This window comes from Salmo trutta, chromosome 14, assembly GCF_901001165.1.
Source record: "Salmo trutta chromosome 14, fSalTru1.1, whole genome shotgun sequence".
Lineage (NCBI taxonomy): Eukaryota > Metazoa > Chordata > Actinopteri > Salmoniformes > Salmonidae > Salmo > Salmo trutta.
In genome coordinates this window covers 14,399,290-14,424,405 of record NC_042970.1, presented here as the reverse complement: position 1 = coordinate 14,424,405, position 25,116 = coordinate 14,399,290, and the positions used below count along the sequence as shown (strand labels likewise).

General features: G+C 42.2%; 1 protein-coding gene across 1 annotated transcript in view; it reads left to right on the top strand.

Moving 5' to 3' along the window:
* Positions 1-725: 725 nt before the first annotated feature.
* uba7 (ubiquitin-like modifier activating enzyme 7) overlaps positions 726-25,116 on the top strand; it is a 73,861-nt gene continuing 49,470 nt past the window's right edge. The window contains exons 1-16 of the mRNA XM_029774529.1: positions 726-842; positions 2,112-2,280; positions 5,480-5,614; positions 5,866-5,972; positions 6,106-6,196; positions 6,331-6,460; positions 6,802-6,899; positions 7,081-7,230; positions 7,480-7,644; positions 7,926-8,042; positions 8,293-8,373; positions 8,852-9,007; positions 12,002-12,167; positions 14,271-14,467; positions 15,767-15,831; positions 19,676-19,874. Of these exons, the coding sequence (XP_029630389.1) occupies positions 796-842; positions 2,112-2,280; positions 5,480-5,614; positions 5,866-5,972; positions 6,106-6,196; positions 6,331-6,460; positions 6,802-6,899; positions 7,081-7,230; positions 7,480-7,644; positions 7,926-8,042; positions 8,293-8,373; positions 8,852-9,007; positions 12,002-12,167; positions 14,271-14,467; positions 15,767-15,831; positions 19,676-19,874 (2,073 nt within the window). The 5' untranslated portion in view covers positions 726-795. The remainder of the gene's footprint in view (positions 843-2,111; positions 2,281-5,479; positions 5,615-5,865; positions 5,973-6,105; positions 6,197-6,330; positions 6,461-6,801; positions 6,900-7,080; positions 7,231-7,479; positions 7,645-7,925; positions 8,043-8,292; positions 8,374-8,851; positions 9,008-12,001; positions 12,168-14,270; positions 14,468-15,766; positions 15,832-19,675; positions 19,875-25,116) is intronic.

The following is a 25,116-nucleotide window of genomic DNA, read 5'->3' as shown; positions in this document are numbered from 1 at the left end:
CAAGTACCTGCTCTATGCAGAATAGCCTACTCTCTCACATTGACAGTTGGGGCTGCTATCCTTTCACCCTCCACCATGGCTGTTAGCTAGCTACCTACAAATGCAGTTGGAGTTTGTTTTTTACAGTGATAAATACATCAATATAGCTAGCTAATGTGAAGTTAGGTAGCTGGTGATATGTAATTCACTTAGCTAGCTATCTATACAGTATGTAAAGTTGGCTAGATACTTAGCTAGCCAACTAGCTCATTTGAGTTAGCCTGCACTGTAGCTAGTTAGCTAATAATACATCGGTTTGTTTTACATTTTCGAAATGTATTTACTTGGTTCTCCCAGCCATGTGGATAATTCGAAACAGGGAAGCAAAATGTGTTTGTCACCAGAGCGTTTTAGAGGATATTACTATTTACCAATTTAATAACCAGACCTTCATACAAATCTGCTATGCGGAATTCTTGACGCACAATCGAACAGGCTGCTAATATGCTGACAGCAACCCCACAAGCGAGTCACAATGGTGGGCCTAAGCGGCACTCGGCAATTTACCGCATTCACGTGAACATGCCCAGTGGTGATAGAGGTGATGACGTCATTTAGAGAAAAGCGAAAGTGAAATAATCGTCCTACTAAAAAAGTTTTACAGGTAGCATTCTTGTTCTAAAACCCTGCTCAGGAATACATTTATGAAACTTGACTAGGCAACAGTTTGGCTCTGCACAATAGAAAGAAAACGGGATTTTCACCAACCTTTTACAAAATAAAACGTTAGGCTGTAGACTAGATCATTTCCAGAACATGTCTGAAAGCAATGATATCGACGAGGGCTTTTACTCCCGACAGCTGTAAGTATATGCTGTCATGTCCAAAGGAAACTACAATTTGACAATTGACATGCATCTAGCAAGGTTATTATAGTTTTGAGTTTTTATATTAGTTTTATTTCTATTCGCTTTTCTACTTTTATTTGAAATTCAGTTTGTTTTCAGTTAGTATAAAAATAAATCGTTTTTATATTATTTGGTTTCAGTTTCAGTGTTAGGGTAAGAAAGCATGATTTAAACCTAACCCTAACCACACTGCTAACCTTATGCCTAAACATAACCTTAAATTAAGACCAAAAAGCGAATTTTTGTAGCCAATTCTGACTTTGAGACAGTGGAATCTGACTTTGTGGCTGTATTTTTTTTGGGCGATGTCACTTCTTACAACTGGGGGCAGTAATACATAAGGTGATGGGTCAGGTCATAGGTTAGGTTTAAAATGTAAAGTCTGTCTCAATGTGACTTGGATTTGAAAGGAATACTGCAGAGACTGGCTTTCCACTAGGTAACACAGCCACAAAGTCAGATTTCACAGCCACAAAGTCAAAATTGGCTACAAAAAAATAGCTTTTTGGTCATAATTTAAGGTTAGGGTTAGGCATGAAGTTAGCAGTGTAGTTAATTTTAGGGTTAAAGAGATACTTAGGGGTTTTGGCAATGAGGCCCATTATCTACTTCCCCAGGGTCAGATAAACTGTAGATACCATTTTTATGTCTCTGTCCAATATGAAGGATGTTAGAGGTACAGCATAGTTTCGTGAGCCAATACTAACTAGCGTTAGCGCAATGACTGGAAGTGTATGGGTATCTGTTCATTGAATGGGCGGGGTTTATCCATAATTATGACTTTGTGGCTGTGTTAACTAGTGACGACCCTGAGACTGGTGCAAAAAATATGGTGGAAGGAAACTCTCTCACCCATGTTAACACCAATCCAATGCTTTTTAACTTTACTAACTTTAGTGAAGATTTTGTACCTGTAGTGATATCTAGTGCTAATAATGCACAGGCCTATTTGAAACATCGCCATCTCCAGGCAGCATTTCCCTGCCAGATTCAGATCCGATATCCACATCCAAAAAGCCTGAAAACCCCATTGAAAACCCCATTTGATTTTTGCTCGAAGTTTGGATAATAGTTTCAGTATAGTTCGTTTTTGAAACGGGTTTGTTAATTATTTTATTTCAGTTCACACATTTTTTTTCATTATAATTTTTTGTTTTAGTTTCAGTTTACTATAATAACCTTGGCATCTAGTAACAGTCTTGTCATTTGGGCACTGTGTGGCAGGTATGTGTTGGGTCATGAGGCGATGCGTCGCATGGGGACAGCTAATGTCCTCATCGCGGGGATGCGGGGTCTAGGGGTGGAGATCGCTAAGAATGTCATCCTCTCTGGAGTGAAGTCTGTCACTGTGCAGGATGAGGGACTGGCTGAGTGGATGGACTTCTCCTCACAGGTAGGCTACCTGTGTCATAGAGTAATCCTGTTATACTGTAATTCTGTTCTGCCTAAATCTGCCCCCTAGGCTAATTTAGGAATACATGGTTTAAAAGGTCTCAATGTCAGCAGGAGGCAAAGTTAAAATGTTCTTCAAAATTAAGGTTGGCAAACATTTACAAGACTGTTACAACAAATAAAACACTGAAAGGGACTACTTGGCCTCAGCATGCATTCCTGCTAATATCACTTGGCACAGGTGGAGTCGACAATTTGAGGCTGTTCTGAGGGCAAACGGAGGTGCAACCAGTGATGGTCGGTGCCGTTTAAATGAGGGAAGATGATACTTTTTTTAATGAACATGGTCTTATTTCTATTACAGCATATTGGATGACTGTCATTCATATTCCATTCACCCAGCTCAATTTAACATTTAGGCTACTATAAGATACTAAAATTTTCCCTGTACCCATCATGAGGTTGCTACAACCTAGCCGATGATTTAAAGTTTACAACGTAGGTGCACAGATCGAGAGAATTTTGAGTAATCAAGGTGACAGACAGTGACACATACAAACAGCTCATTGTATAAATAATTCCTTCTCGCATCTATCTACGCATTCTCCTCCTCTCACCTTTTCCATTTACTTGTGGACTTCAGTGCACAACACATCAGCTGTATTTGAGTCAACTACTCACCACATTTTATGCACTGCAGTTCTAGCTAGCTGTAGCTTATGCTTTCAGTACTAGATTCATTCTCTGATCCTTTGATTGGCTGGACAACATGTCAGTTCATGCTGCAAGAGCTCTGATAGGTTGGAGGACGTCCTCAGGAAGCTGTCATAATTACAGTGTGTCTATGGAAGGGGGTGAGAACCATGTGCCTCCTGGGTTTTGTATTGAAGACAATGTACCCATAGGAGGACAGAAGCTAGGAGTCCTCCGGCTACACCATGGTGCTACCCTACAGAGTGCTGCTGAGGCTAGTGTAGACCTTCATTGCAAACAGTGTGTTTTAATAAACTATTTGGTGATGTGAATATATTTAGTATAGTTTTGTCTAAAAAGGATAACTTTAATGTTTCACTATTTCTATTTTTATTAAAGGCACCTCAGATTGCAGCCCAAATAAATGCTTCACAGAGTTCAAGTAACAGACACATCTCAACATCAACTCTTCAGGGGAGACTGTGAATCACTCCTTCATGACCAAATTGCTGCAAAGAAACCACTACTAAAGGACACCAATAAGAAGAAGAGACTTGCTTGGGCCAAGAAACACAAGCAATGGACATTAGACTGGTGGAAATCTGTCCTTTGGTCTGATGAGTCCAAATTGTTGATTTTTGGTTCCAACCGCTGTGGCTTTGTGAGATGCAGAGTAGGTGAACGGATGATCTCCACATGTGTGGTTCCCACCATGAAGCATAGAGGAGGAGGAGTGATAGTGTGGGGGTGCTTTGCTGGTGACACTGTCTGTGTTTTATTTAGTATTCAAGGCACACTTAACCAGCATGGCTACCACAGCATTCTGCAGCGATATGCCATTCCATCTGGTTTGCGCTTAGTGGGACTATCATTTGTTTTTCAACAGGACAATGACCCAAAACACACCTCCAGGCTGTGTAAGGGCTATTTGACCAAGGAGAGTGATGGAGTGCTGCATCAGATGATCTGGCCTCCACAATCACCTGACCTCAACCCAATTGAGATGGTTTGGGATGAGTTGGACCGCATAGTGAAGGAAAAACAGCCAACAAGTGCTCAGCATATGTGGGAACTCCTTCAAGAATGTTGGAAAAGCATTCCTCATGAAGCTGGTTGAGAGAATGCCAAGAGTGTGCAAAGCTGTCATAAAGAAGATTTTGAATAATCTAAAATCTAAAATATATTTTGATTTGTTTAAGACTTTTTTGGTTACTGCATGATTCCATATGTGTTATTTCATAGTTGTGATGTCTTCGCTATTATTCTACAATGTAGAAAAACAGTAAAAATAAAGAAAAACCCTTGAATGAGTAGGTTTGTCCAAACTTTTGACTGGTGCTGTATATCAATATATCTAATTCCAAACCCAAACATCATTATTCCCAAGAATAATTTAGCGACAGTCTGAATTTGTTCTTAACTGACTTGCTAGTTAAATTAAGGTTAAATAAAGGTTACATTTAAAAAAAGATATATAAAAATATGCCCTCCCACCTATCTGTTTCATGTCTCAAGTACTGTAGCCGTGAAGCCAGCATGGATATAATGCAAGAATGTACTAATATTTGCCATATTCGAATAATTCTCATGTGCCAACGTATCGCCAAGGTCCATGCCATGGTGAAATTTGCACCCTTGTAGATCTGAAACAATTGGATCGTGAAACTTGCATCCAGCCAACCAGAAGGCGAAGCAAGGCGAAAGCAAGGCAAAGCTATTCATGCAATTCATGCATAACATCTTGGCCATGTTCTGTTATAATCTCTACCCGTCACAGCCAGAAGAGGACTCGCCACTCCTCATAGCCTGGTTCCTCTCTAGGTTTCTTCCTAGGTTCTGGCCTTTCTAGGGAGTTTTTCCTAGCCATTGTGCTTCTACAGTACACCTGCATTGCTTGCTGTTTGGGGTTTTAGCCTGGGTTTCTGTACAGCACTTTGTGACATCAGCTGATGTAAATAGGGCTTTATAAATACATTTGATTTGATTGATAATGTCCTGCAAATAAACATTATTTTTAAAGTTTACATTTTTTATTTTGCAAGTAGTAGGCATTAAGAATTAGCATAAATGTGGATTGGAGCATTATAGACATTACATGCCCTGCGTACCTTCAAAATTTCCATCATCATTTGTCGCAATAAAGTTAGACAAAAGAAAAATCAATAAAAATGTTGTCAATATTCAGAAAATATATCCTATATTTGCCATTTCCATTACTCATGTCGAAATTATTATTTTTTGCGACGTTGCTCTTGTCGAATGAACCTAAGTCAATGGAAACCTGCCTAATAATGAATATGTAATTTGAAGATGGAACATGGACAATAACTATTTAGAGCAATCCACGTTAGGCCGTCTCTATCACACTGCCATCTCTGTAACTTTCTAGCACTTGATATTAGAGGGAGGAAATAGGAATACAGTGGCATATAACGTTCTGAAAATGTTAACTCAGATCATATGTTATTTTGTCAAACTACTCCTGAACCCCAATGTTTCCCTTCCAGTTTTTCCTGCTGGCATCTCACCTTGGTCAGAACCGAGCCCTGAGTTCCCTATCTCAGCTGTCTGCCCTTAACCCCCATGTCCATGTGAATGCCCACACTGGGCCACTGAAGGAGACCCTGCTACAACAATTCCAGGTAGGCCTAAACCCTGCCTTGTGATTACCCGCTCTCTCTCTCGACTAGCCATACACAGTACAGCTAGGGTTGCAAAAATCTGGTAACGTTCGCAAAATGTCATGGTTTTCCGGAAAACCTGGTTGGAAGATTGCCAGGAAACCAGGATTTCTGGAAAACCTGGGAATTTTCAGGAAGCTGACCAGATTTCTTTCAACCCTAGGTATAGAAATAACATTAAAGGTGAGAACATATCTTATTTGTTTTCCCAGGTGGTGGTGCTGACTGACTCCTCTCTGGATGACCAGCAGCGTTTTGGGACGTTTTGTCATTCAAATGGAATCAAGTTAATTGTGGCTGATACCAAAGGACTTTGCGGGTGAGGAGGGTGACACACCATCTATACTTTAACCAATAATAACCTCTCCTGTAGCAGTCCTCCTCCATAGTAGATATGAGTGATGCATAGCTGGTTCAGTTCCCCAATGGTTCTTTTTTTGGTTCTATTGCAGTCAGTTATTCTGTGACTTTGGGGAGGAGTTTGAGGTCTTGGACGCTGATGGGGAGACACCTGCATCAGCCATGATAGATCATATCACCAAGGTATTCAATGCTTACCTTTCCTTAACTATTGAAGATGGTGGCATTTGCATGTTATACATGTGAATACAGTATGTCAGTGGACAAGATCATAGAGCAAAAAAACACTGTTATACATTGTTCTCTTGCACCTATAGGCGGATCCTGGAGTGGTCACATGCTTTGAACAGAGGCATGGCTTTGTAGATGGCAGCACTGTGTCCCTCTCTGAAGTGTGTGGCATGACAAAGCTCAATAGCTATGGACCAGTGGACATCAAAGTCCTTGGTGAGTTCTTATTCACAGGGGAAAGCATCCAAAATAATGGTTGTTTAGAACAAGAATGCAGAAAATGTACTTTGCCCCTTAAGTGCCACCTGTAAAACTTGGTTAGTAGAAAGATATTTCCACTTTAGTTTCTCTCGAAAGGACGTCTCCTTTTTTAATATGATATAATTGTTGTAATATGAGGCATATCTAAGCTACTTTAAAAATGTTTTTAAATACATGACAGGAAATGGCATGACAGTGGTGGTGATGACATTTGATATGAACAGAAATGTAAATGAATATGATGATTCATACATTATGATATGTGTGTAAATTATGACATGTTTTTTCATTGCCAGGCCCTGATTCCTTCAGTATCTGTGACACCTCAAGCTTTTCTGAGTATGAGAAAGGTGGTGTAGCAACTGAGGTCAAAAAGTCTAAAATACTACAATTTGTAAGTAATGTTCCTTAATGTTATCAAATGAATTATGTTGGACTAGGCATTCATCTATCCCAAGATTAATATTTTGATATTTACTGTATGGAAAGCCAACCTTAACCAATATGGCGCTCAATGACATTGCACTCAGTTCACTATGCTTACTTTATGCCTATACTTTCTGTTCTTGTTACAGAAACCCCTTGACGAGGCCTTGGTTGACCCTGAGTTACTAGTAATGACTGACTATGGGAAGATGACGAAGCACCAGACACTGCACCTGGCCTTCCAAGCCCTGCATGGCTTTGTGAAGAGAGTGGGACGACTTCCTCTGCCCAGGTCCCAGGTCAGTGAAAGACAAAATAAAATGTATTTTTCTGATATGGAACATTCATGTGTTGGTAGAAGAAATCTTATGACATCATACTGTATTTGCCTGTCTCACCACATTTTGTGATGTTCAGTAGGCTAAGAAAGCATCTTTAGAATCTGTGAAAGATATTTGAACCAGTAGCTCAAGTTGGATAGAATCCCTAAAGAAACTGGTTATGCTCTGTCTTACTATGGAGTCGGCTGTCCATCCATCCCCCTACAGTCGGATGCTGAGCTACTGGTAGCCATGGTGACAGAACTGAATAAGGTGTCCCAGCTGGATCAGTTAGATGAAGGTGTGGTGCAGAGTCTGTCCTTCACTGCCTGTGGTGACCTGGCCCCTGTTAACGCTTTCATCGGAGGGCTGGCTGCCCAAGAAGTCATGAAGGTGAGGTCAAAAGTCACGAGAAGGAACATAGGTATCCAACACATTTAGGCACTAAAGAAATATGAAGACTTGCAGTCCCAATAGTTCAAAGCTGCCCTATGATCTAGTCAAGCCCCTCGACAGTAGAATGCATTTATAACACCTTTATGAGCAGACTGCTATGGTAGCTGTACTCCTGAAAGCACTGCCAGGGATAGTGAAGTGCCTGTGATGTGCTGTATGGTTCATACTGTTGATATGTTTGCCTGTGTGACTGATGTTCATATTTGGTGTCCCTATAGGCTTGCACTGGGAAGTTCACCCCTCTTCAGCAGTGGCTGTACTTTGATGCACTGGAGTGCCTTCCTGAGGACAACGGTGGAGAGGGAGAGCAACTGACAGAGAGCACTTGTTCACCAGTAAGATTTTAATACGTAATATAATATTTTAAAATATTAATATCAGCCAATACATATTTAAAAAAATATATATATATAATATCAGCCAAAAGCTAACTATCGATTACTATCTCCCCCACATAAAGAATAATTAATGTAGCCTTAGGAAGCCATGTTTTATCTATCAGGAAAATTTTCAATTGGCATGTGTTGGTGGATATTTATTCCCTACCTGTCTGCATTAACCACTGCTCTACTCTCTCTATTGCAGAGAGGCTCTCGGTATGACGGGCAGACTGCTGTGTTTGGATCAGGCTTCCAGGAGAGGCTTGGTGAACAGAAGTATTTCCTTGTGAGTGCCAGTCTTCTCATCTCTCACCAGCAGGGGGTGCCCACTGCATGGCCAAACAGGCCGCAGCGTCATTCTTTCCCTCTGGTCACTCCTGCTAGTGTTGATAATGACACGTGCAGGAAACGGCTGTGATTCAGGTGGCATTTCCTGTTACCGTTTGGACCTGCCAAGCCCTCACCCACCAGGCTTCCTTTGCATGCGTTATGCAAGCTTTTATTTGTTTTGCTTTATGTGTGTGCGTGTGAGTTTGTGCGTGCATGCTTGTGATATTGCACTCTCACCAGTTCTGTTTCCACATGAGAGTGTTGGAGTGAAAGTCTTAATACCCTCTGATGTGCAAAAAGTAGCTTGGCATATACTATGACAAATGTGTTGATTAAGTGATATTTATACAGTAGATGAATGCAGCTTGGGTTGAATTGATTTGTTCTATTTTATTTTGTATTCTAACATGTCTTCTGTCATGATGTGTCGTCAGGTTGGGGCTGGCGCTATAGGCTGTGAACTTCTCAAGAATTTTGCTCTGATTGGCCTGGGGGCTGGAGAGGGTGGGCACATCACTGTGACAGACATGGACTCCATAGAGAGATCCAATCTAAACCGACAATTTCTCTTCAGGTCTCAAGACATTGGGGTAAGAGAGAAGCAATTCTAAACACAAACACATTTCTTAAAATGCTTACTAGATATTGACATTCACAGATGCCTTTTATGTTGTAGAATTGTTTTTATTCATTTAACACATTTTCCTTTTTAAGATGGAACTGATCTTTTATTTGTGACAAAATCATTATTGATGGATGTTGATGACAAATGCAGAGACAGAAAGTATCATTTATACTGAGAGTGTGTTTCTCTGTTAATCATGATTCATGGCAACAAGTTGAATGTTTGCACAGATTTGTTAACATTTAAAACCATACGAAAGAGAAATAAATATTAATCTGACTCACAGGCAAGAGATGACATTCTTCTAGAACACACAACTTTGTACTGCAAATTCCATCATCCCAGCGTTTTTCAGCTCCATAATTAAAGTACAGACAGTTTTGTTTGCCTTCGTAGATGTCCGGCTGTCCTTTGCTCCAGTTGGTGAAGTCAAATCTGGACCCATCGCTGCAGAGCCATAGGCCTTCCTAAGCAAGATCATAACCTCCAATCCAGGCGCGAGGAAATCCCCCACTTTGTATCATCACCATCTCCTGTATGAAATTATATTCTGCTGTGGACGGATGCCAGGTTGTCTCCCTGATACACAAAGAACTGCTCAAACTCGGCCCATGTCCTTTCAGTGCTGATGTACCTGAAGCAGTGGGATCTGTATTTGGACCAGCCAGAGGGACATGCGCTCCTGCCCTCTGTCCCCTCCAACCTCTCCCCTGTTCCCTGAAAAGCCTCCTGATACAAGCCCTGTTCTCCATCCATCTCTACTGAGGGATCCAGAGTTTCCAGGTCATTCACGTCAGCTGGATCCTTAACAGCATCAATTTCCTCAAACATCTGGAGACCTGGGCTCTGTTCAATGCTGTTGCCCTCACCTCCCATCTCCTGCATATGAGAAATAAGTTCACCATTGGTCTTCAGTATGGGTTGAAAAGCAGGGATCTGGTCCAGGTTGGCCTCCATCAAGGACTTTGCATCGCCCAGTGCAAAGGCACCGCTTAGAAGCAGGATGGGCATTATCGCCATAGTTACAGTTTTCTGATAGTATTTCATAAGTAGTTTCTGTAGGTTCTGTTCAGATGGAGAAAGAGGAACGCTTTTATACAGGTAGCTCACATGTCCACGAGGAAACAACTGCCGATTCCCAAGAATTGTAAGCTCCTTTTCCTGATAAGTTTCTTACAGATTCCCATTATAATTGATCAAAGTACAACACAACAAGTTTATATCTATTTCCTGTTCATATCCATTTCTTATTATCATCCATAAACAGGAGGATATATTGCAGAGTGGGCTGGTTGTAAAACAGACGTGTATTGAGCTGGCATTTTCCCCCAGCTCTTTTCAATCACAAAAATATTGACACAAAAGTGTTGAAAAGAGGGATGAACTACTGTTTTTGAGACATACTTGCTTCATGATTAGTCAACTCGCCTACAATTAACCTGTGCTTCACATCGGAGTGCTGCAGGTGATGTGTGTGTCGGGCACGCACGTCTACAAGGAATGCTGATAAGTTTCTTACCGTAATTTCCGGGCTATTAAGCACACCTGAATATAAGCAGCAACCACTGAATAAAAAAATAAATATTATTTTGAACATAAATAAGCCGCACATGTCTATAAGCCGCAGGTGCCTACCGGTACATTGAAACAAATGAACTTTACACAGGCTTTAACGAAACACGGCTTGTAACAAAAATAAATAGGCTTTAACGAAACACGGCTTGTAACGAAAAAAAATAATTAGTAGTAAGCTTTAGTTGTCTTTTTGCACTGAGTCGATTCCTCACGCTGCTGTTTCCAACGTCTTATCATCGACTCATTAAGACCAAGCTCCCGTGCAGCAGCTCTATTTCCTTTTCCAACAGCCAGATCAATCGCCTTCAACTTGAAAGCTGCATCATATGCATTTCTCCGTGTCTTTGCCATGATGAGGGTGACAAAATGACTACTGTAATCAGAATGATGGGAAGTTTGAGAGCGCTCGATTTAATCTAAACAGTTAACAAAAAAGTTGTTTGACCTTAACCCGTTTGGCAATTTCATTGGTCTAATGAAAGCTTCATGCCGCCAAAAAACTGAGCACGTCACAGAATGTGTTTTTTTGGAAGAAAAAAAATTGAAAGCGGGAAAAATCCATATATTAGCTGCGTCATTGTTTAAGCCGTGAGGTTCAAAGCCTGGTAAAAAAGTTGTGGCTTATAGTCCGGAATTTACGGAACTTATTTCCGTAATAATTCTTCAAAGTACAAAACAACATGTTTATCTATTTCCAATTCATATCACATTTTCATTAATAAACGGGGATATATTGCTGATTGGAAAGATTGTACAGCCTGATCCTATTATATTTAGTTTTTTCTGCCTTGTCAGCCAAGTCAAGATGAAATTAATGAGAAAAAAACACACACATATATACACACACACACACACACACATTCAACCTAACACAACCCCCATTGGTAAAAACACATATCTGTCTGCATTGAATCTGAATATAGTTAGGACATATTGTGCTTAGGAAAAATTGTGTCCTGATGTCTGTCAGAAGTAGAAATATACAAGATACTGCTGTATAAGACCCATCTATGATGAGTTCATGTGTATCCTGATTTCCTTTGCTGCTTGTGTAAATATTTGGGTTTCTCTTCCCCTCAGTTTTCTCTAGTTTCTTTGTCACCCAGTTCCCACCATTGCTGCTCTTTTTCTCGCTTTTTGCCTTTAGTGTTTCTGTGTTTTAGTGTTTCTGTGTTTTAGTGTTTCTGTATTTTAGTGTTTCTGTGTTTTAATGTTTCTGTGTTTTAGTGTTTCTGCCTTCAGTGTTTCTGTGTTTTCTCTTCAGGTTTATCTTTGTATTCCACCTATTCTTTGAGTAAGTCATGGGGGAAAGAAGGGAAGTTAATCAAGAGAGGCTGATTTCCCTTTCACTCACCGACCTCCTCCTCCTCCTCTACTTCCACAGAGACAGAAGTCTGAGGTAGCAGCCCAGGCGGTCAGAGTCATGAACCCCAACATGAACATCACAGCCCACCAGAACCACCTAGACCCAGACAGTGAGCAGGTCTATGGGCACACCTTCTTCATGGGCCTGGATGGAGTAGCTGCTGCTCTGGACAACGTGGAAGCCAGTCAGTACCAGTGCCTGTGCTACTCCCTCTATCATGATCCTATTAATGATATTACTACTAGTGACAGAGTCCATACCCTGGCAACACCCACGCTACTGCCAATATCAGGACCAACACACACGTCTAGCTGTATCGACACCAATAACATTACTAGTACAACAACCAATAGCTAATAGTCTTATCGGCATCAGTAATAAACACCACTAGCGGCAATTAATTCTCCTTTATTTCTGTAGTAATAGCTGTGGTAATAATAGCACATAGGCCTGCATGCCACCAGTATCAGAATCAGTGTAGTTATCAGCCTAAGGTCAGTTCATTAGCAACTGTATGTCTGTCTGTCTGGTGTTGTTAGATAGACTTGACTCACTCCCCAGTGTGACTCTGAGGTCATTATGTAACTAGCCACTGCCGAGTCCTCAACAACGGGTTTTCAGGGGACATAGAAAGAGAGTCTGTGATGCAACTTCCGCTTTGGATATTACATGGCGACAACATTAATGAGAAAATCACACACACACTTTAACTCCTCCTCCACATTTACTGGATTGGTTAAACAGTGCAGAACAAAACCTCCCCTGACATTTTTTTTCTTATGGTCAAGACCAGTATGTAGGGGATCTATACTGAACAAAAATATAAACGCAACATGTAAAAGGTATTGGTCCCATGTTTCATGAGCTAAAATAAAAGATCCCAGAAATGTTCCATATACACAAAAAGCTTATTTCTCTAAAATGTTGTGCACAAGTTTGTTTATATCCCTGTTAGTGAGCATTTCTCCTTTGCCAAGATAATCCATCCACCTGACAGGTGTGGCATATCAAGAAGCTGATTAAACAGCATGATCATTACACAGGTGCACCTTGTGCTGGGGACAATAAAAGGCCGCTCTAAAATGTGCAGTTTTGAGGGAGCGTGCAATTGGCATGCTGACTGGAGGAATGTCCACCAGAGCTGTTGCCAGAGAATTGAGTGTTCATTTCTCTACCATAAGCCGCTTCCAACGTCGTTTTAGAGAATTTGGCAGTATGTCCAACCGGCCTCACAACCGCAGACCACGTGTAACCACACCAGCCCAGGACCTCCACATCTGGCTTTTTCACCTGCGGGATCATCTGAGACCAGCCACCCAGACTGCTGATGAAACTGTGGATTTGCAAAACTGAAGATTTCTGCACAAACTGTCAGAAACCATCTTAGGGAAGCTCATCTGCGCGCTCGTCGTCCTCACCAGGGTCTTGACCTGACTGCGTGTATGGCTTTGTGTGGGCGAGCAGTTTGCTGATGTCAACGTTGCGAACGGAGTGCCCCATGGTGGCGGTGGGGTTATGGTACAGTATTGGCAGGCATTATGTAATGGATTACGAACACAATTGCATTTTATTGATGGCGATTTTAATGCACAGAGAGCATGTTTGGGATGCTCTGGGTCAACATGTACGACCGCGTGTTCCAGTTCCCGCCAATAGCCAGCAACTTCGCACAGCCATTGAAGAGGAGTAGGACAACATTCCACAGGCCACAATAAACAATCAACAGCCTGATCAACTCTATGCAAAGGAGATGTTTGTCGCACTGCATGAGGCAAGTGGTGGTCACACCAGATACTGATTGGTTTTCTGGTCCATGCCCCTACCTTTTTTTTAAGGTGTCTGTAACCAACAGATGCCTATCTGTATTCCCAGTCATGTGAAATCCATAGATTAAGGCCTAATGAATTTATTTCAATTGACTGATTTCCTTATATGAACTGTAACTCAGTAAAAGCTTTGAAATTGTTGCATGTTGCGTTTTTTTGTTCAGTGTAGATTCAGGCGTTTATTTTATGCCTGCTACGTTAGGTTATTATTATGTAATGCTGTAGATAGCTGCTGGCTCAGAGGGATTGTGGAACACATGGTGGGGGGAGCAGACAGACAGATAACATAGTATTTTAGTCCTCTATCAGCACGGTTGGGGAATACATGTAAAGCAATTTACGAAATACATTTTAAAAGTAACCCAACCCTGTTTATATGCTGTGTGACTTTTAGATGTTCTTATTGGTTTACTATTTTTGTACTATTTCTGTGTGTGTGTTTGTGTTTTTGTGCTCTACAGGAGTGTACCTGGATGGCCGTTGTGTCCAGCACCAGAGACCCATGCTGGAGGGGGGTACCCTGGGTAGTAAGGGCCATAGTCTAGTGGTAGTTCCCCACCTGACTGAGTCCTATGGACCGGCCAAGACCGGCTCCCAGAATGCCATCCCACTGTGCACCCTGAAGAACTTCCCTCACCGCATAGAGCACACCCTGCAGGTGAGGCATGGAACCACAGTCTGATTGTATATGATTTGGACTGCATCCCTGTAGCCTAGCATCATCACAGCAACCTAGCATTGTCATATCAACCTCCTGTACCATCATTCTAGAGTCCTAGCATATTAAAGGAGTTTAGGCCATGGCATTCCTATACCCTATGTGCTGCCATCCACATTACGTTTAACACACTTTAAAAAAAATGTTATACCTTCATTTAACTAGGCAAGTCAGTTAAGAACAAATTCTTATTTTCAATGACGGCCTAGGAACAGTGGGTTAACTGCCTTGTTCAGGGGCAGAACGACAGATTTGTATTTTGTCAGCTCGGGAATTCGAACTTGCAACCTTTCGGTTACTAGCCCAACGCTCTAACCACTAGGCTACCCTGCCGCCAAACGTGGCATCTGACTGACTGACTGGTTGGCTGGCTGACTGGCACAGGGCTGGCAAGCTATCCAGAGCATAGCCTTACAACACTAACCTTATGTCAACATACCCCAAACGTTTTGACCCAACGTTGACTTAACTTAGGTTTGGCCTATCTCCATCCATCCATACAGTACAGTATCAATTCCTAACTCAGTCCATCTCCATCCATACAGTACAGTACTAACACCTAACTCAGTCCATCTCCATCCATACAGTACAGTACTAACACCTAACTCAGTCCATCTCCATCCATACAGTGCAGTACTAACACCTAACTCAGTCCATCTCCATCCATACAGTACAGTACTAACACCTAACTCAGTCCATCTCCATCCATACAGTACAGTACTAACACCTAACTCAGTCCATCTCCATCCATACAGTACAGTACTAACACCTAACTCAGTCCATCTCCATCCATACAGTGCAGTACTAACACCTAACTCAGTCCATCCATCCATACAGTACAGTACTAACACCTAACTCAGTCCATCTCCATCCATACAGTACAGTACTAACACCTAACTCAGTCCATCTCCATCCATACAGTACAGTACTAACACCTAACTCAGTCCATCTCCATCCATACAGTACAGTACTAACACCTAACTCAGTCCATCTCCATCCATACAGTACAGTACTAACACCTAACTCAGTCCATCCATCCATAATCCACTTATCTCTTAATCCCTCACACACACAACTCATCTAAAATGCAAAGCTTTTTACACTCTTAACTCTCAAACTTGCCCCAGAATGGATAAGCATTTTGAGGGTGATTGAGACCATGCTTAGATGAAAAGGGTGCATCAGACTGAAGTTAAAATGAAAAGGCCATTAAGTCAGACCTACCATGTGTCTTTGCAGTGGGCCAGAGACCAGTTTGAGGGGCTCTATAAACAAGCAGCTGAACATGTCAATCTGTACTTCAGGTAAGTCTACCTTCTTTCCTAACATACTCAATCAGTTGCAGTCACGCAAACACGATGAGCAGAAATTGAATCTTTAAATTCCAAAGTGTGCTATATTTCACTGAAACTTTCAGCTTCAGACCGCATGCTTATACTACTAGTCATACCAGCCATAGGCCAATCATCCAGCCTACCACTATTCAATGTTGATGCCTCAGTCTGCCCTCATACATACAGTGCCTTCAGAAAGTATTCACACCCCTTGACTTTTTCCACATTTTTTTGTGTTACAGCCTGAATTTAAAATTGATTAAATTGAGGGTTTTTTTGTCACTGGCCTACACACAATACCCCATAATGTAAAAGTTGAATTGTGTTTTTAGACATTTTTACAAATGAATTAAAAGTTAAAAGCTGAAATGTCTTCAGTCAATAAGTATTCAACCCCTTTGTTATGGCAAGCCTAAATAAGTTCAGGAGTAAAAATCTACTTAACAAGTCACATAATCATTTGCATCGACTCACTCTGTGTGCAATAATAGTGTTTAACATAATGGCTACCTCATAACTGTACCCCACATATTATCTGTAACGCCCCTCAGTCAAGCAGTGAATTTCAAACGCATGTTCAACCAGGAGGTTTTCCAATGCCTCGCAAAGATGGGCACCTATTGGTAGTTTGGTAAAAAAAAAAGACATATCTGTTTGAACATGGTGAATTTATTAATTACACTTTGGATGGTGTATCAATACACACAGTCACTACAAAGATACAGGTATCTTCCTAACTCAGTTGCCAGACAGGAAGGATTTCATCATGAGGCCAATGGTGACTTTAGAACAGTTACAGAGTTAAATGGCTGTGATAGGAGAAAACTGAGGATGGATCAACAACATTGTAGTTCCTTCACAATACTAACCTAAATGACAGAGTGAAAAGAAGGAAGTCTGTACAGAATAAAAATACTAAAAATCATGCATCCTGTTTGCAACAAGACACTAGAGTAAAACAGCAACAAATGTGGTAAAGCAATTTACTTTTTGTCCTGAATACAAAAGTGTTATGCTTGGGCCAAATCCAATACAACACATTACTGAATACCACTCTATATATTTTCAAGCATAGTGGTGACTGCATCAACTTATGGGTATGCTTGTAATCGTTAAGGACTGGGGAGTTTTTCAGGATAAAAAAGAAAGGGAATGGAGCTAAGCACAGGAAAAATCTTAGAGGAAAACCTGGTTCAGTCTGCTTTACACTAGACACTGGGAGGTGAATTCACCTTTCTGCAGGACAATAACCTAAAACACATTGCCAAATCTACACTGGAGTTGCTTTCCAAGAATACTTGACTTATATCAACTTGATAATCTATGGCAAGACCTGAAAATGGTTGTCTAGCAATGATCAACAACCAATTTGACAAAGCTTGAAGAGCTTTGAAAATAATAATGTGTAAATGTTGCACAATCCAGGTGTGGAAAGCTCTTAGAGACTTACCCAGAAAGACTCACAGCTGGAAGTGCTGCCAAAGGTAGTTGTACAAAGTGTTGACTCAGGGGTGTGAATACTGTATGTAAATGAAATATTTCTGTAATACATTTTCAATACATTTGGAAAAAAATGTAATTATGAGGTATTGTATGTAGATGGGTGAGGAAAAAATGATATTTAATTCATTTTGAATTCAGGCTGAAACACAACGAAATGTGGAATAATTCAAGGGGAATAAATACTTTCTGAAGGCACTGTAGATGCCCCTAATAGCTAGTGAGCCCTACAAATGGTAATGCAGTAGTTAGTGCTGTTTCTAAAAAACAGCCAGTGTGGCAGTAAAGCTCAGGTAAGAGATGTCTTCTGGGTGAAATCACCCTCCCACCAGGGGACTTCTAGATTAACAATCTCCTGGGTTAAAAATCTGCCACACAGTCAGTCAGCTAATTAGGCAGAGATGTCTAACTCATATACATCCATCCACTTTCAGGCCTGAGGACTAGTTTACTTCCTGCTGAAAGAGGAAAGTAAGTGTTATAATGAAGTAGCGCTGTCCTCATGGTTTTGTTGTGGTTGGTTTTTGCAAAACTTTTGGAATGCAGTTGGCGTCTTGCTGTGTATTCTGTATTGTGTGTTTATCTAATGGTCTGTGGATCTGTGAGAGTGACAGTTGGTCTCAGCTGCAAGGGGAGCCCTGTTAATCTGCCCCAGTAAGAGTCCATCAGCTGCTCCGGAGCCTTGTTAATCTTCCCCAGTAAGAGTCCATCAACTGCAAGGGGAGCCCTGCTGCCCCAGTAAGAGTCCATCAACTGCTCCGGAGCCCTGTTAATCTGCACCAGTAAGAGTCCATCAACTGCTCCGGAGCCCTGTTAATCTGCCCCAGTAAGAGTCCATCAGCTGCTCCGGAGCCCTGTTAATCTGCCCCAGTAAGAGTCCATCAACTGCAAGGGGAGCCCTGTTAATCTGCCCCAGTAAGAGTCCATCAGCTGCTCCGGAGCCCTGTTAATCTGCCCCAGTAAGAGTCCATCAGCTGCTCCGGAGCCCTGTTAATCTGCCCCAGTAAGAGTCCATCAACTGCAAGGGGAGCCCTGTTAATCTGCCCCAGTAAGAGTCCATCAGCTGCTCCGGAGCCCTGTTAATCTGTCCCAGTAAGAGTTCAGTTAAGACTAATGGCCTGCCTGTGTTTCTCTCCCAGGCTCAGTGTATTTTACTGAGATTTAATAGAGGCCCCTTTAGTGATGGAAAAGCCCCCTGCCTCCTGTGGAGAGTAGTGTCCTCTGGAGACGAGCGCAGACCTCACCCAGCAGGCCCCACAGACTCAGCTGAAAACCACTCAGACTAACAGAGTAGGTGTAGGTGAGACTGTGTAACGCAGGATATATGCTGTGTTAACAGGAACCCGGCATACATGTGACTCAGGCTTGTAGATACTACCCATGGAGCTCTGCACACACACTCCACACACGCTCCACACACAACACACACCACCATCACTCCAAACACTTCCTTCCCCTCAGATGCAGGGTGACCTCTGACCTTGGGCCAGTTTCAAAGGCAGCACCCCTAACCCCCTCTCACTTCTCAGTAACAATACTACCCCCTGACTGACTGACTGACTCTGTTCAGTGTTGTTCATCTTCCTGTTAGATAGACATTAGGAGTCAGGGCTAATGAGTATATCTTGGGTTTGCCATGCACTGCCTCACCCATAGGAATCCCCTCAGAGTAGGTGTGATAACCTCAGACGAATGCAGGTAAAGGGCACAAGAGGATAGTTACAGTATGTGTCCATGTTTGACCGAAATAGGATCCAGAAACCAGCGTTGTTGAATATGACATGGCTGCTCCTTCCACCACTGTTCAGTTGTTACACAATTACCGTTGGAATTTGAAAACAAGCCGAACAAGGCAGAACTCTCTCTCTCTCTCTCTCTTCGAATGATAAACCCTGGGAGGGGGCGAGAGGAGAGGAGTATGTTATGAGACCTTGAGATGGTTTAAATTAGTTTTAAAGGCCAACTCATCCTGCCCACCCATCTTACATCATCCCTATTGGTTTCCTTTACGTTTATGTTTTTAGTCTTTCTGGAGAATCCTCGTCTTGAAGGAGATTACATGCAGGTCCATTAGGGGAGAGGTCCTGGTCTAATGATGCTTATGCTATTGTTCCCTGCAGGGATTCTGCTGGGTTCCTGGAGCGCACCCTGGGTCGGGGGGAGGCAGAGGCTCTGGAGGTCCTGGTCTAATGATGCTTATGCTATTGTTCCCTGCAGGGATTCTGCTGGGTTCCTGGAGCGCACCCTGGGTCGGGGGGAGGCAGAGGCTCTGGAGGTCCTGGTCTAATGATGCTTATGCTATTGTTCCCTGCAGGGATTCTGCTGGGTTCCTGGAGCGCACCCTGGGTCGGGGGGAGGCAGAGGCTCTGGAGGTCCTGGAGTGTGTGTGGGGAGGTGTGGGGGGACAGCGGCCCCAAGGCTGGGAGGACTGTGTCGGGTGGGCCCGTCGCCAGTGGGAGACCCTCTACAACAACGACATCGCACAGCTGCTGCACTGTTTCCCCTCTGACCAGGTAAGAGTAACACAACACACACTGGAAAACCATTGGACATCCAGAGGCATAGCTCCTAAATCCCCAAAGGTAAGGGTTTTCTTTAACATTGTTTATGAGTATGAACACTTGGTGGCACTATTGTTCACACACCTTGCCTGTTGAGAATTCTGCATATGATAGACAGATACTGGTTATAAGCCTGTCTTTTGATCTCTGTTACATTTGACAGTGTGCTCATACATGCTCAAGACATATGCCATATGTAGTGGTAAGTTTATATACAGTAAAATGTGCAATAATTGGAAATGGTTCCACATTTTCAGATACCCATTCTCATTTTTACCTTGTAAGCTGTTTTTTAAGCATATTGAACACACCATGAACATATCTTGGGATAGTTAGTATTTACCAACCCACTGATATGGTATCCTCAAAAATGTCTATTGGGATCCATATAATATTCTGAGGCATATAGATTACAGAGAGTGACATCACCTTACGTGCTGTTACACCTGGGGGTGTCTAACCAAACACTCCCCTTGTGACCCCTGGATCATATGGATTAACCTTTTACAGGACACTGACAACTGGACCTGTCTGGCCTGGTCTGATAGTGTTTATCTCCCATCTCTTGCTTCATATAATATGGGTCAATAAAAATTCCTCTGACCGAGACAACCGATTCCATTCCACTCATATCCTGTTTAAAGCCTTATTATTTTTGTCTGGAAGAAATGCATAGCATTTTTGCTCCAAGTCCCCTGAGATAAGCCCTTTTGGTATTGGACTCATTTAGCAGGAAAATGAGTCATTGTTAAACAATTGGCCAGGCCGTGCCTCATGCTCTGAAGCACTCAAATTTCTGGGTTACAGTTCTGATGAGCGGCTGCAATACATCACGCAAAATATTGTAATGTATCAAAACAGAGAGAAAAGATCCCTTTGTGTGTTTGCATTAGGTCATGTAGTGTAGTTTATTATTCTGCAGTGGCACAAGCCTTTTTGGGAGTAGGAAGCTGGGTTTAGATGTTTTAAAAGGACAGACATTTGTTGTTGGTTTCAGTAAAATGTTTGGGTTCCTGTTTTTCTTCCCTGTTTTCTCTCTGTTTTAAAAGGTCATTAGTACAGTTAGGCTGGCTGTGGTTTCTGTATTCTCCCAGAGAGTCGATTCTAACCACAACTGCTTTCTGGGGAAGTGTGATAAGGCTAGTGTTGGTTAACTTCCACTAAATGTCAATGAGTGAAATACAATGTCCAACTGCCTTACCAGTAGGCTGAAATGCTTTTTGGGAAGAGAAATGCATATCTATTTTACAGGCATACATTTTATTAACATAACTGTTTCCCACCCCTTTACCAACAGAAACTGCCCTTATGCAGATTGAATGGTATTAAAGTTTGAGTAAGTTCAAATGTTGTCCACAAATGTACCAACATTTCTATTATACTGTATGTAAATAGTTTATGATTAGTGAATTACTTAATGTAGTTATTTTGTTAGATACTTCTCCCTATTCATAGGTTGCACCTCCGTCACTCGGTCGCGTCATGCCATTGTTTGGAACGTTCTCAAGCCCCCCTCTAACAGCTGCGCTATAGTGGAGCCCTAAAGTCTTGATAAGCCCAGTCATTCTGGATGGGGGCTAGCGACTGTTTATTCTAAATTACACTATAATGCCTGGAAATATGATGACATAGCTAAAGTATTCAAATATTTTGTAGGAAACAGCTTTTCCTGCATTATCATGTCGTCAAATATTCTTTAGACAGATGGCAAAATAAAAGTTCTCATACATGTTATTCAATCATTGCACCCACACTGCTCGTGCGCGCCAACATGTGTCTGTGTTGCTAAAAGCTGAAATAGAAGTCAGTTCTATTTGTGACGCTGGACGCAGTGCAAGTCCTGCATCTCCCATCTCCTCATTGGTTTATAGAAGCATATACCCACGTGCCATCTCCTCATTGGTTATATCCACGCGTTCGTCCGGTTTGCATTCTGGACCACACAACGTATTTGCTAGATACATGATAGTGTTGTTAAACAAAGCAAGGAAATTGAACTTCAAAACATGATGTAGATTTATTTGAATTTGCAGCTGTTGTTGGTAAGTAAGGAATCTGCTAGCTTCTGACATTACTTACTGGATCTTGGAGTGTCACGCCCTGACCTGAGAGAGAGGGTTTGTTTCTCTATGTGGTTGGGTGGGGTGGGCATTCTATGTTTTTGTATTTCTTTGTGTTGGGCCGAGTATGGTTCCTAACCAGAGGCAGCTGTCTATCGTTGTCTCTGATTAGGAACCATACTTAGGCAGCCTGTTTTTCCTTTGGGTTTTGTGGGTAGTTGTTTTCCGTTTAGTTGTAAGTACCTGACGGAACTGTCGACTGTCATTTTTGTTTAATTTGTAAAGTGTTCAATTTTGCTTTAAACTACAAGATGAACATATTCCACGCTGCACCTTGGTCTACTCATTTTGACGCCTGTGACATGAAGACACCCCTTAGAAACCAGATACTCTTCTGTGTAGGGTATAATGATGGTAGATACCCCTCTTTGTAGGGTATAATGATGGCAGATAACCCTGAGCTGCTATAAGAAGTGCCCGCCGTGGGTAGACTGATGCAGAGATCATGCTCAATGATAAGTCCCTCTCTCCCAGCTGGAGGGGGAAAGCCCATTTGTTGTAGGCCTTTTGGTAGAGTGTTGGGACTGTTGGTAGACTATTGGTAGGCTATTGGCAGACTGTTGGGAGGGTTGGTAGACTGTTACGAGTGTTGGGACTGTTGGTAGACTATTGGTAGGCTATTGACAGACTGTTGGGAGTGTCAGTAGACTGTTATGAGTGTGTAGACTGTTGGGAGTTTTGGTAGAGTGTTGGGACTATTGGAAGACTTTTGGTAGACTGTTGGGACTGTTGGTAGATTGTTGGTAGACTGTTGGGACTGTTGGTAGATTGTTGGGACTGTTGGTAGATCGTTGGGACTATTGGTAGATCGTTGGGACTGTTGGTAGATGGTTGGTAGATTGTTGAGACTGTTGGTAGACTTTGACTGTTGGTAGACTGTTGGGACTGTTGGTTGACTGTTTAGACTGTTTAGACTGTTTAGACTGTTGGGACTTTTGGGACTGTTGGTAGACTGTTGGTAGACTGTTGGGACTGTTGGTAGACTGTTGGGACTGTTGATAGACTGTTGGGACTGTTGATAGACTGTTGGGACTGTTGATAGACTGTTGGGACAAGGGACCGCTGCCACACCGGTGGTCAGGAGTCATGAAGGCAGTCAAATTCCACATGACTGTTTAGTCACGGTAATTAGGCTTCACCAAGCTCTGATGCTGCTGATGGTCATTAGTAGCCTACCAAACTTGCTAACTGCCTGGTACTCAGCACTTTATTGTCCATCTAATCACTCTGACATCAATGCAAATGTACACCTCATGAGAGCATTCTGTAGGCTATGCAATTGTTTGAGAAAACAGAGTGATGGCCTCTATTGAGCTCTCGAGTGGCGCAGCAGTCTAAGGCACTGCATCTCAGTGCCAGAGGCGTCACCACAGACCCTGGTTCGATTCCAGGCTGTATCACAACCGGCTGTGATTGGGAGTCCCATAGGGCAGCGCACAATTGGCCCAGCGTCGGCCGGGGTAGGCCGTCATTGTAAATAATAATTTGTTCTTAACTGACTAGTTAAATAAAAAAGAGGAGGATCCCATCAGCTTTCTATAGGCTACACCTACAATATATTTTTCTCAACTTTCTTAATATTAAGAACATTGCTTCTCTTTACAACAGGAGTATAGCCTACCTGGCTGGTATGAACCACGGGAAAAGCGTCCTCCATTCGCTATGTACAGTTGAAGTCAGCAGTTTACATACACTTAGGTTGGAGTCATTAAAACTCGTTTTTCAACCACTCCACAAATTTCTTGTTAAAACAAACTATAGTTTTGGCAAGTCGATTAGGACATCTACTTTGTGCATGACACAAGTCATGTTTACAACAATTGTTTACAGACAGATTATTTCACGTATAATTCACTGTATCACAATTTCAGTGGGTCAGAAGTTTACATACACTAAGTTGACTGTGCCTTTAAACAGCTTGGAAAATTCCAGAAAATGATGTCATGGCTTTAGAAGCTTCTGATAGACTAGTTGACAACATTTGAGTCAATTGGAGGTATTCCTGTGGATGTATTTCAAGGCCTACCTTCAAACTCAGAGCCTCTTTGCTTGACATCATGGGAAAATCAAAAGAAATCAGCCAAGACCTCAGAAAAAAACTGGGAGACCTCCACAAGTCTGGTTAATCCTTGGGAGCAATTTCCAAATGCCTGAAGGTACCACGTTCATCTGTACAAACAATAGTACGCAAGTATAAACACCATGGGACCACGCTGCTGTCATACCGCTCAGGAAGGAGACTCATTCTGTCTCCTAGAGATGAACGTACTTTGGTGCGAAATGTGCAAATCAATCCCAGAACAACAGCAAAGGACCCTGTGAAGATGCTGGAGGAAACAGGTACAAAAGTATGTATATCCACAGTAAAACGAGTCCTATATCGACATAACATGAAAGGCCTCTCAGCAAGGAAGAAGCCACTGCTCCAAAACCGCCATAAAAAGCCAGTGTACGGTTTGCAACTGCACATGGGGACAAACATTGTACTTTTTGGAGAAATGTCCTCTGGTCTGATGAAACAAAAATAGAACTGTTTGGCCATAATTACCATCGTTATGTTTGGAGGAAGAAGGGAGGCTTGCAAGCCGAAGAACATCATCCCAACCGTGAAGCACAGGGGTGGCAGCATCATGTTGTGGGGATGCTTTGCTGCAGGAGGGACTGATGCACTTCACAAAATAGATGGCATCATGAGGGAGGAAAATTGGATATATTGAAGCAACATCTCAAGACATTAGTCGGGAAGTTAAAGGTTGGTCACAAATGGGTCTTCCAAATGGACAATGACCCCAAGCATACTTCCAAAGTTGTGGCAAAATGGCTTAAGGACAACAAAGTCAAGGTATTGGAGTGGCCATCACAAAGCCCTGACCTCAATCCTATAGAAAATGTGTGGGCAGAACTGAAAAGGCGTGTGCGAGCAAGGAGGCCTTGAAACCTGACTCAGTTACACCAGCTCTGTCAGGAGGAAGGGGCCAAAATTACCCAACTTATTGTGGGAAGCTTGTGGAAGGCTACCCAAAACGTTTGACCCAAGTTAAACAATTTAAAGCGAATGCTACCAAATACTAATT